The sequence below is a fragment of the Stereum hirsutum genome (assembly GCF_000264905.1).
Source record: "Stereum hirsutum FP-91666 SS1 unplaced genomic scaffold STEHIscaffold_20, whole genome shotgun sequence".
Classification (NCBI taxonomy): domain Eukaryota; kingdom Fungi; phylum Basidiomycota; class Agaricomycetes; order Russulales; family Stereaceae; genus Stereum; species Stereum hirsutum.
This window is the reverse complement of record NW_006763150.1, coordinates 371,155-382,127: the sequence shown is the minus strand read 5'-3', so window position 1 is coordinate 382,127 and position 10,973 is coordinate 371,155. Positions and strand designations below refer to the sequence as shown.

Genomic DNA, 10,973 nt, shown 5'->3' with positions numbered 1-10,973 from the left:
TTCAGGATCGGTCCCGTCTGACTGAGTCAACGCACATACGCGTCCCACAGCCCAAATGCACATCAGCTGGTTGATGAGAGGTACACGCAGGATAGAGCCGCGTTATCGCGTCCATATGGTGGTTGAAGATATGACCTGCCGCCTTCGGACGTCGTTTGTTTGCGCTTATGAGCGCGCTAACACAAGGAGCCGGCTGGGGGGACACAAGATCATCGTCGCTTCAATGTCGTGCCAATGGGTGGACCGATAATGAAGGCAATGCTGCAGACATGGCGGCGAAGTAGTATGGCCACAGAGTAATGATACCTCAGGGCCGTCGACGTCGTCGAAGACGTTGACGAGCTCCTCATCAGCCGACCGCGACGTGGACTCATTAGGCACGTGATCGCGCCAACTCGATTAACCGAAACATTAGGGTATATACTCTTAAAAAGGACTTCTAACATGGCCGACTAGCTCAGCTGGTTAGAGCGTCGTGCTAATAACGCGAAGGTCTTGGGTTCGATCCCCACGTTGGCCAATGATCCTATCCTCCCCATTGCTTTTTGTTTCCCTTTTCTGCGTTTTGAAGCAGCCCCCGCACGTCTTTGCGGCGCTCTTGTGAATATCAAGCTTAGTACGTAAGAGTACGTACCGGCCATTATTCTTTAGTTTAGGAGCCACAGGCCGGGAGAAGTGTTGTGGCACTAACCACCGTCTGACGTGGCAAGCGTGTTTCTCCAAACAGCCACACGCAGCGGTCGCCACCTTGTTCTCACCCGTCGTCCACCGCAGGCTTCTCTGCCTTTATACCCATTCATTTCTCTCTCTCACCCACGACTCACGTCTGCCAGCACTTGATGATGCGCTAGGAGGGACGACTTTGATAATACTTATCCCTATCGCTTTAGCTTATAATTTAGCCAGCAGCTGGACGGTCGAGACTACTTTCCCTGCCACGCAACCTCTGACCAGTAGCTGCCGCTATTAACCAAAGTACGGACGAGACAAGAGGGACGCTATGGACACAACGACGATTGCTCTGTATGGTGCTGGGCTACTGGTGCTTGCTTTCGGAGTGGTAAGTCCAATTTATCCAAGATGCGGGGTAGAGGTGCAGTGTGCTGGGCCAGCATTGAGGCCGCATGGCGGACATGCTCGTGCTGGCAATATAAAGGAGAGAAATGATGCATTCCTAGATCATCCTTGTTCTAAGAGCTTCGGGCGGCCAGGTCTCATCTTCACGCGTTCGTATAAATACGTACGGCCGCGATTAGATGCTTGCTGTACATGGTCCGCGCCAGGGCGACGACGAGAAACACAGGTCGCACCGTGTTACCTTAACTTGATGTATTTCGAGGGCGGAGCATCGGTTGTTCTGATCCTCCTTTCCTTTATTTTTCCTTGATTATGAGACATTGAAGGAGCGACGAATGCTGACCACGTTCGACCTGCACTTGGGTGGGGCGGCATAACCTGCACTTACAGGCATACTCCGCTCTGATCCTCCTCTCACCACGCCCAATACCCACACGCCCGTCCGAACAAGTCTACCGTTCCCGCGCTTCTCCTTCAAAACCACTCCCTCTACCCTCCCTATTCGACGAACCTTCAGTGGACTTGACGGTCGTTATACCGGCTTATAACGAGACGGAAAGGTTACCCGCTATGCTAGAGTCTACCGTCGCACACCTTCAATCATACTCCCAACCACAACAAAGCGGAACCGCTAAATCCACTTCGACTTCCACCTCAAACGCAATCGGAACGAACGGCAGCAGCACCACGAGAACTCGAGCCCCTCCTCCCAAACGGACCTACGAAATCCTTATAGTAGACGACGGTTCCTCCGACTCAACGTCCTCCTTCGCGCTCACACTCTCGCAATCCCACACATTTGCTAAATCCGAAATCAGGGTCGTCACTCTCCAGAAGAATTTGGGCAAGGGAGGGGCTGTGAGGCATGGGATGTTGCACGGGAGGGGACGGAGACTATTGATGGTTGATGCGGATGGGGCGAGTCGGTTTGAGGATCTGGAGGGGCTTTGGGACGCACTGGATGGGGTCGAGGAGAAGCAGCGGAAAGAGGGCAGGGAGGATCGAGGATGTGTTGCGGTGGGGAGTAGGGCGCATCTGGTCAAGACCGAAGCTGTTGTTAAGGTATGTCTTATTCGTGTTGAAAATACAACTTAACAATGATACTGATCTCGATATTGGCTTTTTTCAGCGTTCATTCATCCGCAACTTCCTCATGTTCTCCCTCCACCTCATCCTCCGCATCGTCGGCGTAGGCTCCATCCGCGACACCCAATGCGGCTTCAAACTCTTCACCCGTCCCGCGGCCCAGTCCATATTCCCCGCACAACACCTAACCACCTGGATATTCGACGTCGAGCTTCTACTGCTCGCTACTCAAATGGGCATACCCGTCGAAGAGGTACCGATAGAGTGGCATGAAGTAGAGGGAAGTAAGCTGAACGTCATGATTGATAGCCTGGGGATGCTCAGGGACTTGCTGGTCCTGAGGGGCAATATGATTTTTGGGAGGTGGGGTGGGAAGGTCGGGAAGGGCAGTACGACGGCGACTGCTACGGGTGGTGGTGGTGGTGGGAAGAAAAAGAGGGTGTAAAGTATATTATCGCCATGGATATTTATTTGTTCATATAATTCTCGATATGCCGAAGTGTTTGGCACTGCTGCCTCGATCCATTCTCTGTGTGGCACTTTGTGGCACGCGTTGTAATCCGACTTCGGCCCGGATATGCCGGTTGGAAACGCCACCAAACAAACCGCCGGTGCGTTCAATTCTGACTTCAAAGCGTCATCCTCTTTCTCCTTCTGCCACACGACGCTCTGAGTTCGCCGTCGTTGCGTCCACAAGTCTACAACAGCTTTAAGGGGATTATTTGCTATCGCATCACTTGTTAATTATGCATCAATCCCCTGACCACTCTCCCATTGGAACTGAACACTCAGTGTCAATGGATTCGGAACCGTCACGATGCTCCTGGCCACCGTGACTGACGAGTCCCAAGATCTTAGAGCAAAGCATACTACACATCTTTCTTTGCCTCGGTATGTACGAAGGCTTTTGTACCACCCAGCCTCCGACGTACGTTATCTCGGCTTCACCGAAGAACGGCTGCGATAATACTTGTGCTGTCAATGGGAACCAGTAGTGCTATTTCCGGATGACCATATCTTGGCCGAATTCTATACATTTCCTTTCAGATTTGCTAGTCTCTGCTCAGGAAAGGAACCTACGGTTATCCCTGCGCACTTAGGCTGTACTTTTTATTGCTGTTGTTCTGTGAACAAGCCTTCCCTTCCCAATTACTTCGTACAATGTGCGAATGCAGGCTTCCCCACACTGACACAATGTACGCGGCTTTTATCTTGTCATGGCGGCCCGAATTGACGACATATTGGCAGGCATACGCACCGAAGAGACTCCCATACCCATATCACCTGGACGATGACCTCTCCATTTACTACATCGCCCTTCTTTTACCTCGGTCGCATTCACACAGAACTCACTCAATGGGGTATTTGGGTCGAGCAGTGTGGATTGCGCATACACACGTACGTTTACCGTTTATCATGCACTCGTACGTCGACCATTGTGCATCGATTGCGCATACTGACACATGCACGCCGACTTATCCCAGTACCCACAGAGTCGGAGACCGTGATGGCTTCCCATCGGAGGGTCCAAAAGCCTTCCCACAGCCCTTTCAAATGTTATAAAGCGAGCGGTATGGACTCTCCGTGGCTGCGGGTACCCATCCTTTGCTTTGACTCCCGAGACAAGTCCTCGTTGATTAAGAAGTATCATGATACCTGTGACCCAGGGGCTCTTGTACCTGCCTGTCCTGTGCGTGGGTCTACTGGTGGCGAGAGCGACGAGACGTTGGATTAAACAGACTCCTCTTCACAAAATTCCGGGGCCGCCGAGTGCGTCGTTCATAAATGGTGGGTCTCTTTTTTATCATTGTCTATCAGTATGGTGCAGATCCTGATGGTATTTCTTAGGCAATCTCAAAGAACTTCTCGACGTAAACCACGGCTGGTCCTTCCATTCCAGCATTATCCAAACATACGGGAGAATCATCAGGATCTGGGGGTATCTCGGCGTAAGTTTCTTCGTCTCTTTCCATAGATTAAGAGTACTAACCTCGACCCGTATCCATAGGATACCCAGCTATATATCAGTGACCCAAAGGCACTGTACAATATCTTGATCAAAGACCAGTATATCTTTGAAGAAACCGCTTTCTTCCTCAAGTGCGTTATTTCTTCACCGGTGTTATGCTCTCACTGTGGATGAAACGCGCTATTCACTGTACTTTCGTGCGCCGATAGATCCAACCAACTGTTCTTTGGGCCGAGCTTGACCGCGACCATGGGTGCGGATTTGATCATTCCATTGAATTACTGTTTAAATTGTGTACTCACTACTATCTCATTGTAGGTGACCATCATCGCCGGCAGGTGAGCTACTGTCCCTTGTAGGTTTCTGCCGAGGTAGAACTGAGTAAATATTGCAGCGCAAGCTACTCAACCCCGTATTTTCCGTGAACCACATGCGCTACATGACTCCTATCTTCTACAGGGTCACTCATCAGGTTAGCGCACTGCTTCAATTCTTCGAGCTATAACCGTTGCTCTCATCAAACGTTCTCTTCACCTTGCAGCTTTCCGATATCGTCAAGACCAAAATCTCCGGCGGCTCCCAAGAGCTGGACATGATGGAATGGATGAGTCGCCTGGCGCTCGAATTAGTTGGCCAAGGCGGTCTAGGATATTCCTTCAACGCTCTCGATGAGAATGTTAGGAACGAGTATGCTGAAGCAGTCAGGGAATTCTCGTATGCCATTGATTTCAACTTATTAATTTTAATCTCACTGTATATTATTATATTTTAATGCCAGGCCGACACTCGCGAAATTGCAGCCCTATGGACAATTCCTGCCGTGGGCGGCGCGAGTTGGTCCATCCTGGCTCCGCAGGTGGCTGGCGAAGACCGTCCCATGGGAAGACCTGAATAGGATGGTAAACATTATCGATGTCATGGAAAAGACCTCGACAAATATTCTGGACGCAAAGAAGAGGGCGTTTGAGAAGGGAGACGAGGCGGTTCTGCATCAGGTTGCGGAAGGGAAAGATATCATGTCCGTCCTTTGTGAGTTTCTCGTCCTTCTATACCTGTGGACTTTTGGCGTGGCACTGAGCTCCATCTTCAGTGCAAGCCAATATGTCTGCTTCAGAAGATACGAGGCTTCCTGACTCAGAAATTTTGGCACAAATGTCGTATGTCAAGCTCTCATGAGAATACGCCACACTATTGTTTAATCAATGGCGGCCCTCCTAGGCTCCTGATATTTGCAGGGATGGATACCACCTCTTCTGCTCTAGCTCGCCTCCTGCACCTTCTTTCAGAGCACCAGAACGTACAAGACAGACTACGTGAGGAGGTGATGAACGCTTACAAGTCCTCCGAATCCGGTGACTTAGACTACGATACGTTGCATGAGCTGCCGTATCTAGAGGCTGTCTGCCGCGAGACACTTCGCCTGTGAGCTCACGTTGTTGTGCTCTCACGCTACGACTCAAACTTACCACATATCAAACCAGACACTCTCCTGTTGCCACCATGACTCGCACGTACGCCCTTTGGTTTCCCTTGCTACACTGCCCTTTCACTCTCTAACATCCACGATTTATCCTCACCATAGCGCTCGAAAGGACATAATGGTACCACTCGACGTCCCAACCACAGTCGGAAACTCACCAGTCTCCGAAATATTCATTCCCGAGGATACCACAGTTTTCATCGGTATGCGGGCTATTAACACAGACCCACTGATTTGGGGTCCTGACGCAAACGAGTGGAAACCTGAACGGTTCTTGAATCCACTGCCGGAAAGCGTGACAGATGCGAGAGTGCCGGGTGTCTATGCGAACTTGTGAGTCGGTTCATCGATATTGAAGGATAGGGTACTTAAGCGGCTTGTGCTTTCAGGTTGACGTTCTTGGGTGGCGGGAGGGCATGCATGTGAGTCCTTCATACCACATCAAGGCAGTAAACGCACAAGAACTGACCTCGGACGGCGAATACGATGTCTGTTTCAACAGCGGCTTTAAGTTTTCTCAAATGGAGATGAGTAAGTCTACACCTGCAACCCATCTCCTCCGTTGGTTATTAGCTCGCATGGTACTTAGCTGACAACATAATCTGCAGAGATTGTTCTTTCCCTTCTCATATCGACGTTCAAGTTCACTCCCTCGAAGACTCGACCGATCTCATGGAAGCTGCACGGGGTGTCCATGCCCATGCAAGATGGCATCCCTACGCCCTCTCTGCCGCTTGTGGTCTCTTTGGTGGAGGATGATGGGAGGATTTAATCTTGAATTTGAACGAACGAAGACAGACTCAAGATGCCCGTTGGCAGTGAACTGTACGATATGGAGAAGCGTTGGTTGACTGGTCGACTGATCATCAAGTACTTAGTTGCGTCTTGTACTTTGAAACTGTGTGTACTACATTTTATGTTTGCGATACCTACATTTCGGTAGGACATCGAGTGACATCAGTTGATGTTTTATAATCTCAACACAATATCGCGATCAGGTCAATGAAGAGTCGATCGTCAGAATCGAACTCATGGTCTTGCAGAAAAGTGGGCCACTTCGGTGCCACAACGTAGAACCCACGAGACGGCGCGGCAAATGCCTTTGAAACCTGCTTCCACCCCTTCCTGCGCGTTTAGACTTTCATTCAACTTTCATTACTGGGTAGCTTTTTAGAGCGATTTGGGGTGCTTACTCGCGCACAGAAACACGAACACAGGAGGTCCAATCAATCAAAAACGGTCCCGAGCCTCCTTTCTGTGGGATTTGCACAAATTTCTACGGAAAATCATCTTTCGAAGACATCAGACGCAAATCAATACTTCGGTCGGCAGTAAGTCACCCACGGAACAATACTCACTGCAATCTGCGAGGTCGAAGCTGGAGCAATACTCGTGGTACCGGTCCGAAACGCATTCAAACCGGTGGCCCGAAGTTCACGGCGGCCAAGTTTATCCTATTTCCCCTCCAACCAGACGACCCTCCTACTAGTTGACCGTCCCTTCATGGTTTCAACCTATCGAACATGGATTCAAAGCTGACGTTCATCTCTCATGTCCCTTGGTGACCGCTCGGCAATCTTCTGACTTTGAGGTCTGGCTCGCTGAATTTGAACTCACGACGGTTTCGACTTTTCGAGGTTGCTGCGCTTTTGACGAATGGCCATCGAAGACCGTAGAGTGTATCATGCAAAGACGTTTTTTGTGCTTCGTTCTATGCGTGTTGCTTTGACCCGGAGGCCAAGGTTCTTTCTGGAGCACCCAGGTACGCACCGTGCCCTGACGTACGTTACTGGCGCGCCTTCGAAATGAACGAGCGGTCCGCTTCCATAATACTTACAGTGTCATCGGGAAACAACACGGTGAATATCGTCAAGGATGCTACTTCTAGATCATAACATATTGACCGCTTTTCCTACAATTCTTTTCAGATTTGTTGGTGGATTAAAAAAGCCTACGGTGATCGCCGTGCACCTACCTGCTCGACAACTACCCTTACTCCGTGCGTATCCTCATTCCTCACCCACAAACTGTGAGGATGTAGCTTTTCCACATTGCCACTCTGTACGTTGTTTATATCTTGTCATGGCGGCCCGATTTGACGATGTATTGTCGGTGATAGGCCTTAAGGATATTTCCATCGCTAAATCACCAAGACAATGGCTTCTTCTTTCCATGCGCCGGCCTTCTTTTACCTCAGTTGCAGACACACACTCACACGGGCTTCACTTGATGCGGTATTTTGGTGGAACAGGATGTATTCCGTACACAGATGCATGTCGAACTGTGCCAGCCCCCACCAACATCGGAGCGGTATGGTATCGGAGCCCCTGAAAATCTTCTCACAGGCCTTGGGAAGGGTATAAAGCGAGCAGCATGAACTCCATATGGATGCTCGTACCACCCTTTCTCATAACTCCCGGGACAGCTTCTTCTACACTCAGTAAAACCATGATCTCTGCGACCCAGGTGCTGTTGTACCTGCCTGTGTTCTGTGTGTGCTGGCTTGCGGTCAGTGTGACGAGACGTTGGATCAGACAAGCTCCACTTCACAAGATCCCCGGGCCGCCGAGACTGTCCCTCATCAATGGTGAGTCTGGCCTAGCACTCGTCTATTTAACATGGCGTATATCTGGATATTTTTTGCAGGCAATCTCAAGCAAATATTCGACATAAACCGCGGCATGTCTTTCCATACTAACATCATCCAAACCTACGGAAGAATTATCCGTATTTGGGGATTGTTGGGAGTACGCGTCTAGATCCTTGCTCGCTCATCGTGCGTACTAACATTGAGATTACACAGGATACGCAGCTGTACATCAGCGACCCTAAGGCGCTACACAATATTCTAATCAAAGACCAATACGTCTTTGAGGAGACGAGCGGTTTCATCGTGTATGTTATCCCTGCCTCTGTGTCACGGTCTACACTGTGTTAGAGACGCGATACTCACTGTATTCCCGCTCGCTTCCAGATCCAACCGTATATTTTTCGGAATGAATTTGACCGGCACATTGGGTGAGTATTTAGCCGTGCCATTGGAGTATCTACGAATCAAGTACTAATTCTTGTTTCATTGTAGGTGAACATCATCGCCGCCAAGTTCGTGCTATTCCCTAATAACTTTCGGTCGAACAAAACTGAGTAAATATCGCAGCGCAAGCTACTCAATCCAGTATTCTCTGCGGCCCACATGCGCTACATGATCCCTGTTTTCTACAAGATCACTCATCAAGTGAGCGGACTTTCATTTCTGCTCCAACTGTTTCTTCCCATTGATCAATCTCTTCACCCTACAGCTTTGCGACATCATCAAGGCCAAAACCTCAGATGGGCCCCGAGAACTGGACATAATGGAATGGATGGGGCGCGTGGCGCTCGAATTAGTAGGCCAAGGCGGTCTGGGATACAGCTTCAATGCCCTTGACGAGAATGTCAAGAACGCGTATGCTGAAGCAGCCAGAGGATTCACGTACGCCATCGATTCTTATTTCTTCTCGCTCAATCTATGTGGAGCTGATTGAACTCAAATGGTAGACCCGCGCTCGCAAAGGTAGAATTCTATCGACCATTTTTACCCCTGGTGGTGCCGATTGTGCCAGCCTGGGTCCGGAGATGGTTGGCGAAGAATCTTCCCTGGAAAGACTTGAATAACGTAACAGAGATCGTCGACATCATGAATGAAACCTCAATCAAAATCCTCGAGGAAAAGAAGAAGGCCTTACAGAAGGGAGATGACGCGGTCGTGCATCAAGTTGCAGAAGGAAGGGATATCATGTCTATTCTTCGTAAGTGTTTCATGCTCTTACATGTGCAGACTGTCGAGGCAGTACTCATTGCCATTCGTAGTGCAAGCCAATATTTCCGCTTCAGAAGATATGAAGCTTCCAGAGTCAGAGATTCTCGCGCAGATGTCGTACGTTGATCTCTGTCTCGACTATTTGCGGATTTATGCTTATTGCGAATGGCCTTAGGCTTCTGATCTTCGCGGCGATGGATACTACCTCCTCCGCTCTAACTCGCATTCTGCATGTTCTTTCCGAGAATCAGGACGTACAGGACAAACTGCGCGAGGAAGTGCTGAACGCTTACAAGTCTTCCGAGTCTGGCGATCTGGATTACGATACATTACATGAGCTGCCGTATCTGGAGGCTGTCTGCCGCGAGACGCTTCGCCTGTAAGCTCAGACTCTCGTACTCTCAATTTAAAGCCCTGACTTACCGCACCATCGAGCAGGTATTCTCCCGTCTTGATTATGTCTCGCACGTACGCCATTTTATTTACCTTCCCAGGCTGTCCTTCTATCATCTAACATCCTTCGCTTGTCTTCGTTGTAGCGCACGAAAGGACATAATGGTCCCGCTCGATGTCCCAACCACGATCGGTAACTCAGAAGTCTCCGAGATGTTCATCCCCGAGGACACTACGATCTACATCGGTATTCGCGCCATCAACACAGACCCACTTATTTGGGGTCCTGATGCGAACGAGTGGAAGCCTGAACGGTTCTTGAACCCGCTTCCGGAGAGCGTGACAGATGCGAAAGTACCCGGTGTCTATGCGAACTTGTGAGTTAATTTACCAGATTTGAAGGATGGTCTGCTGAGAATATGTGGCTTTGTGATTTCAGGTTGACGTTTTTGGGCGGCGGAAGGGCATGCATGTGGGTCCTTCATCTCAGATGATATTGTGAAAGCACAACAACTGACGAGCGAAACGTTCGAATTGCGACTATCACAACAGCGGCTTCAAATTCTCCCAAATGGAGATGAGTAAGTCGACACCCTCCTCCCATCCTCCCCGTTGATTATCTGTTCGCTGACGAAATCAATGTATATCTACAGAGATCGTTCTTTCCCTTCTCATCTCGACGTTCAAGTTCACCCCCTCGAAGAAATCAGTCTCATGGAAGCTGGGCGGGGTATTACTTCCCATGGAAGAGGGCAGCCTCACTCCCTCTCTGCCGCTTGTGGTCTCTTTAGTGAAGGAGACTGGGAAGAATTGATTTCGACAGTTTACGAACAACCACGAGGCGCGGTACGATAGAGAGAAGCGTTGGGTAACTGGTAGACTGTCAGAATTTCTTCTGGGCTCTGAAACTATGTGGTTACTACGTTTGATGTTGTTCTTATTTATGTTCCAGTACGATTTTGACTATCGATCCTGTGACACACAGTATGCATCAATGCGTCTTGAGAAAAGCTCGAGATGAAAGCGGTATAAGGCGTCCAACTTCTAGGTCTTCTGCTTCAAATTTGTACACTGCGTTATTCGATCATAGTGAAGAAAAACATCGAACCAGTTACACCGGTTCTCCTATGGAGAATCAACGCCAAGCTCCCTCCAAGAAAGTCAAGACT

At 49.6% G+C, this 10,973-nt stretch overlaps 3 protein-coding genes and 1 non-coding gene across 4 annotated transcripts; all 4 read left to right on the top strand.

Moving 5' to 3' along the window:
• Positions 1–446: 446 nt before the first annotated feature.
• STEHIDRAFT_t286 lies at positions 447–520 on the top strand. The gene has a single exon. It is a non-coding gene; the product is annotated as a tRNA-Ile (tRNA).
• Positions 521–768: 248 nt separating this feature from the next.
• Positions 769–2,685, top strand: STEHIDRAFT_105424 (Alg5-prov protein). Its single transcript, XM_007310437.1, has 3 exons — positions 769–1,060; positions 1,468–2,139; positions 2,207–2,685. The coding sequence occupies exons 1-3, from the start codon at positions 1,001–1,003 to the stop codon at positions 2,606–2,608; spliced, it is 1,134 nt and encodes a 377-aa protein (XP_007310499.1). The 5' UTR covers positions 769–1,000; the 3' UTR covers positions 2,609–2,685.
• Positions 2,686–3,553: 868 nt separating this feature from the next.
• STEHIDRAFT_172636 (cytochrome P450) lies at positions 3,554–6,384 on the top strand (the record flags this gene model as incomplete). The annotated part of the gene is made up of 16 exons (XM_007310436.1): positions 3,554–3,561; positions 3,648–3,951; positions 4,012–4,112; positions 4,172–4,263; positions 4,342–4,385; positions 4,451–4,470; positions 4,527–4,604; positions 4,674–4,846; positions 4,911–5,161; positions 5,223–5,289; positions 5,351–5,554; positions 5,614–5,643; positions 5,715–5,945; positions 6,002–6,034; positions 6,115–6,143; positions 6,221–6,384. Exons 2-16 carry the CDS (start codon positions 3,813–3,815, stop codon positions 6,382–6,384), a joined length of 1,656 nt encoding a protein of 551 aa, XP_007310498.1. The 5' UTR covers positions 3,554–3,561; positions 3,648–3,812.
• Positions 6,385–8,060: 1,676 nt separating this feature from the next.
• On the top strand, positions 8,061–10,783 carry STEHIDRAFT_142808 (cytochrome P450; the record flags this gene model as incomplete). Its single annotated transcript, XM_007310435.1, has 15 exons — positions 8,061–8,199; positions 8,259–8,359; positions 8,416–8,507; positions 8,587–8,630; positions 8,695–8,714; positions 8,770–8,847; positions 8,912–9,084; positions 9,150–9,400; positions 9,462–9,528; positions 9,587–9,790; positions 9,850–9,879; positions 9,951–10,181; positions 10,244–10,276; positions 10,357–10,385; positions 10,458–10,783. 15 exons carry the CDS (start codon positions 8,061–8,063, stop codon positions 10,616–10,618), a joined length of 1,653 nt encoding a protein of 550 aa, XP_007310497.1. The 3' UTR covers positions 10,619–10,783.
• Positions 10,784–10,973: the final 190 nt, after the last annotated feature.

Coding starts and splice junctions, on each gene's coding strand:
- STEHIDRAFT_105424 (XM_007310437.1), top strand. CDS start 1,001: ATGGACACAACGACGATTGCTCTGTATGGTGCTGGGCTACTGGTGCTT. Junction 1,061..1,467: donor TGGTGCTTGCTTTCGGAGTG/GTAAGTCCAATT, acceptor CTGCACTTACAG/GCATACTCCGCTCTGATCCT. Junction 2,140..2,206: donor AGACCGAAGCTGTTGTTAAG/GTATGTCTTATT, acceptor GGCTTTTTTCAG/CGTTCATTCATCCGCAACTT.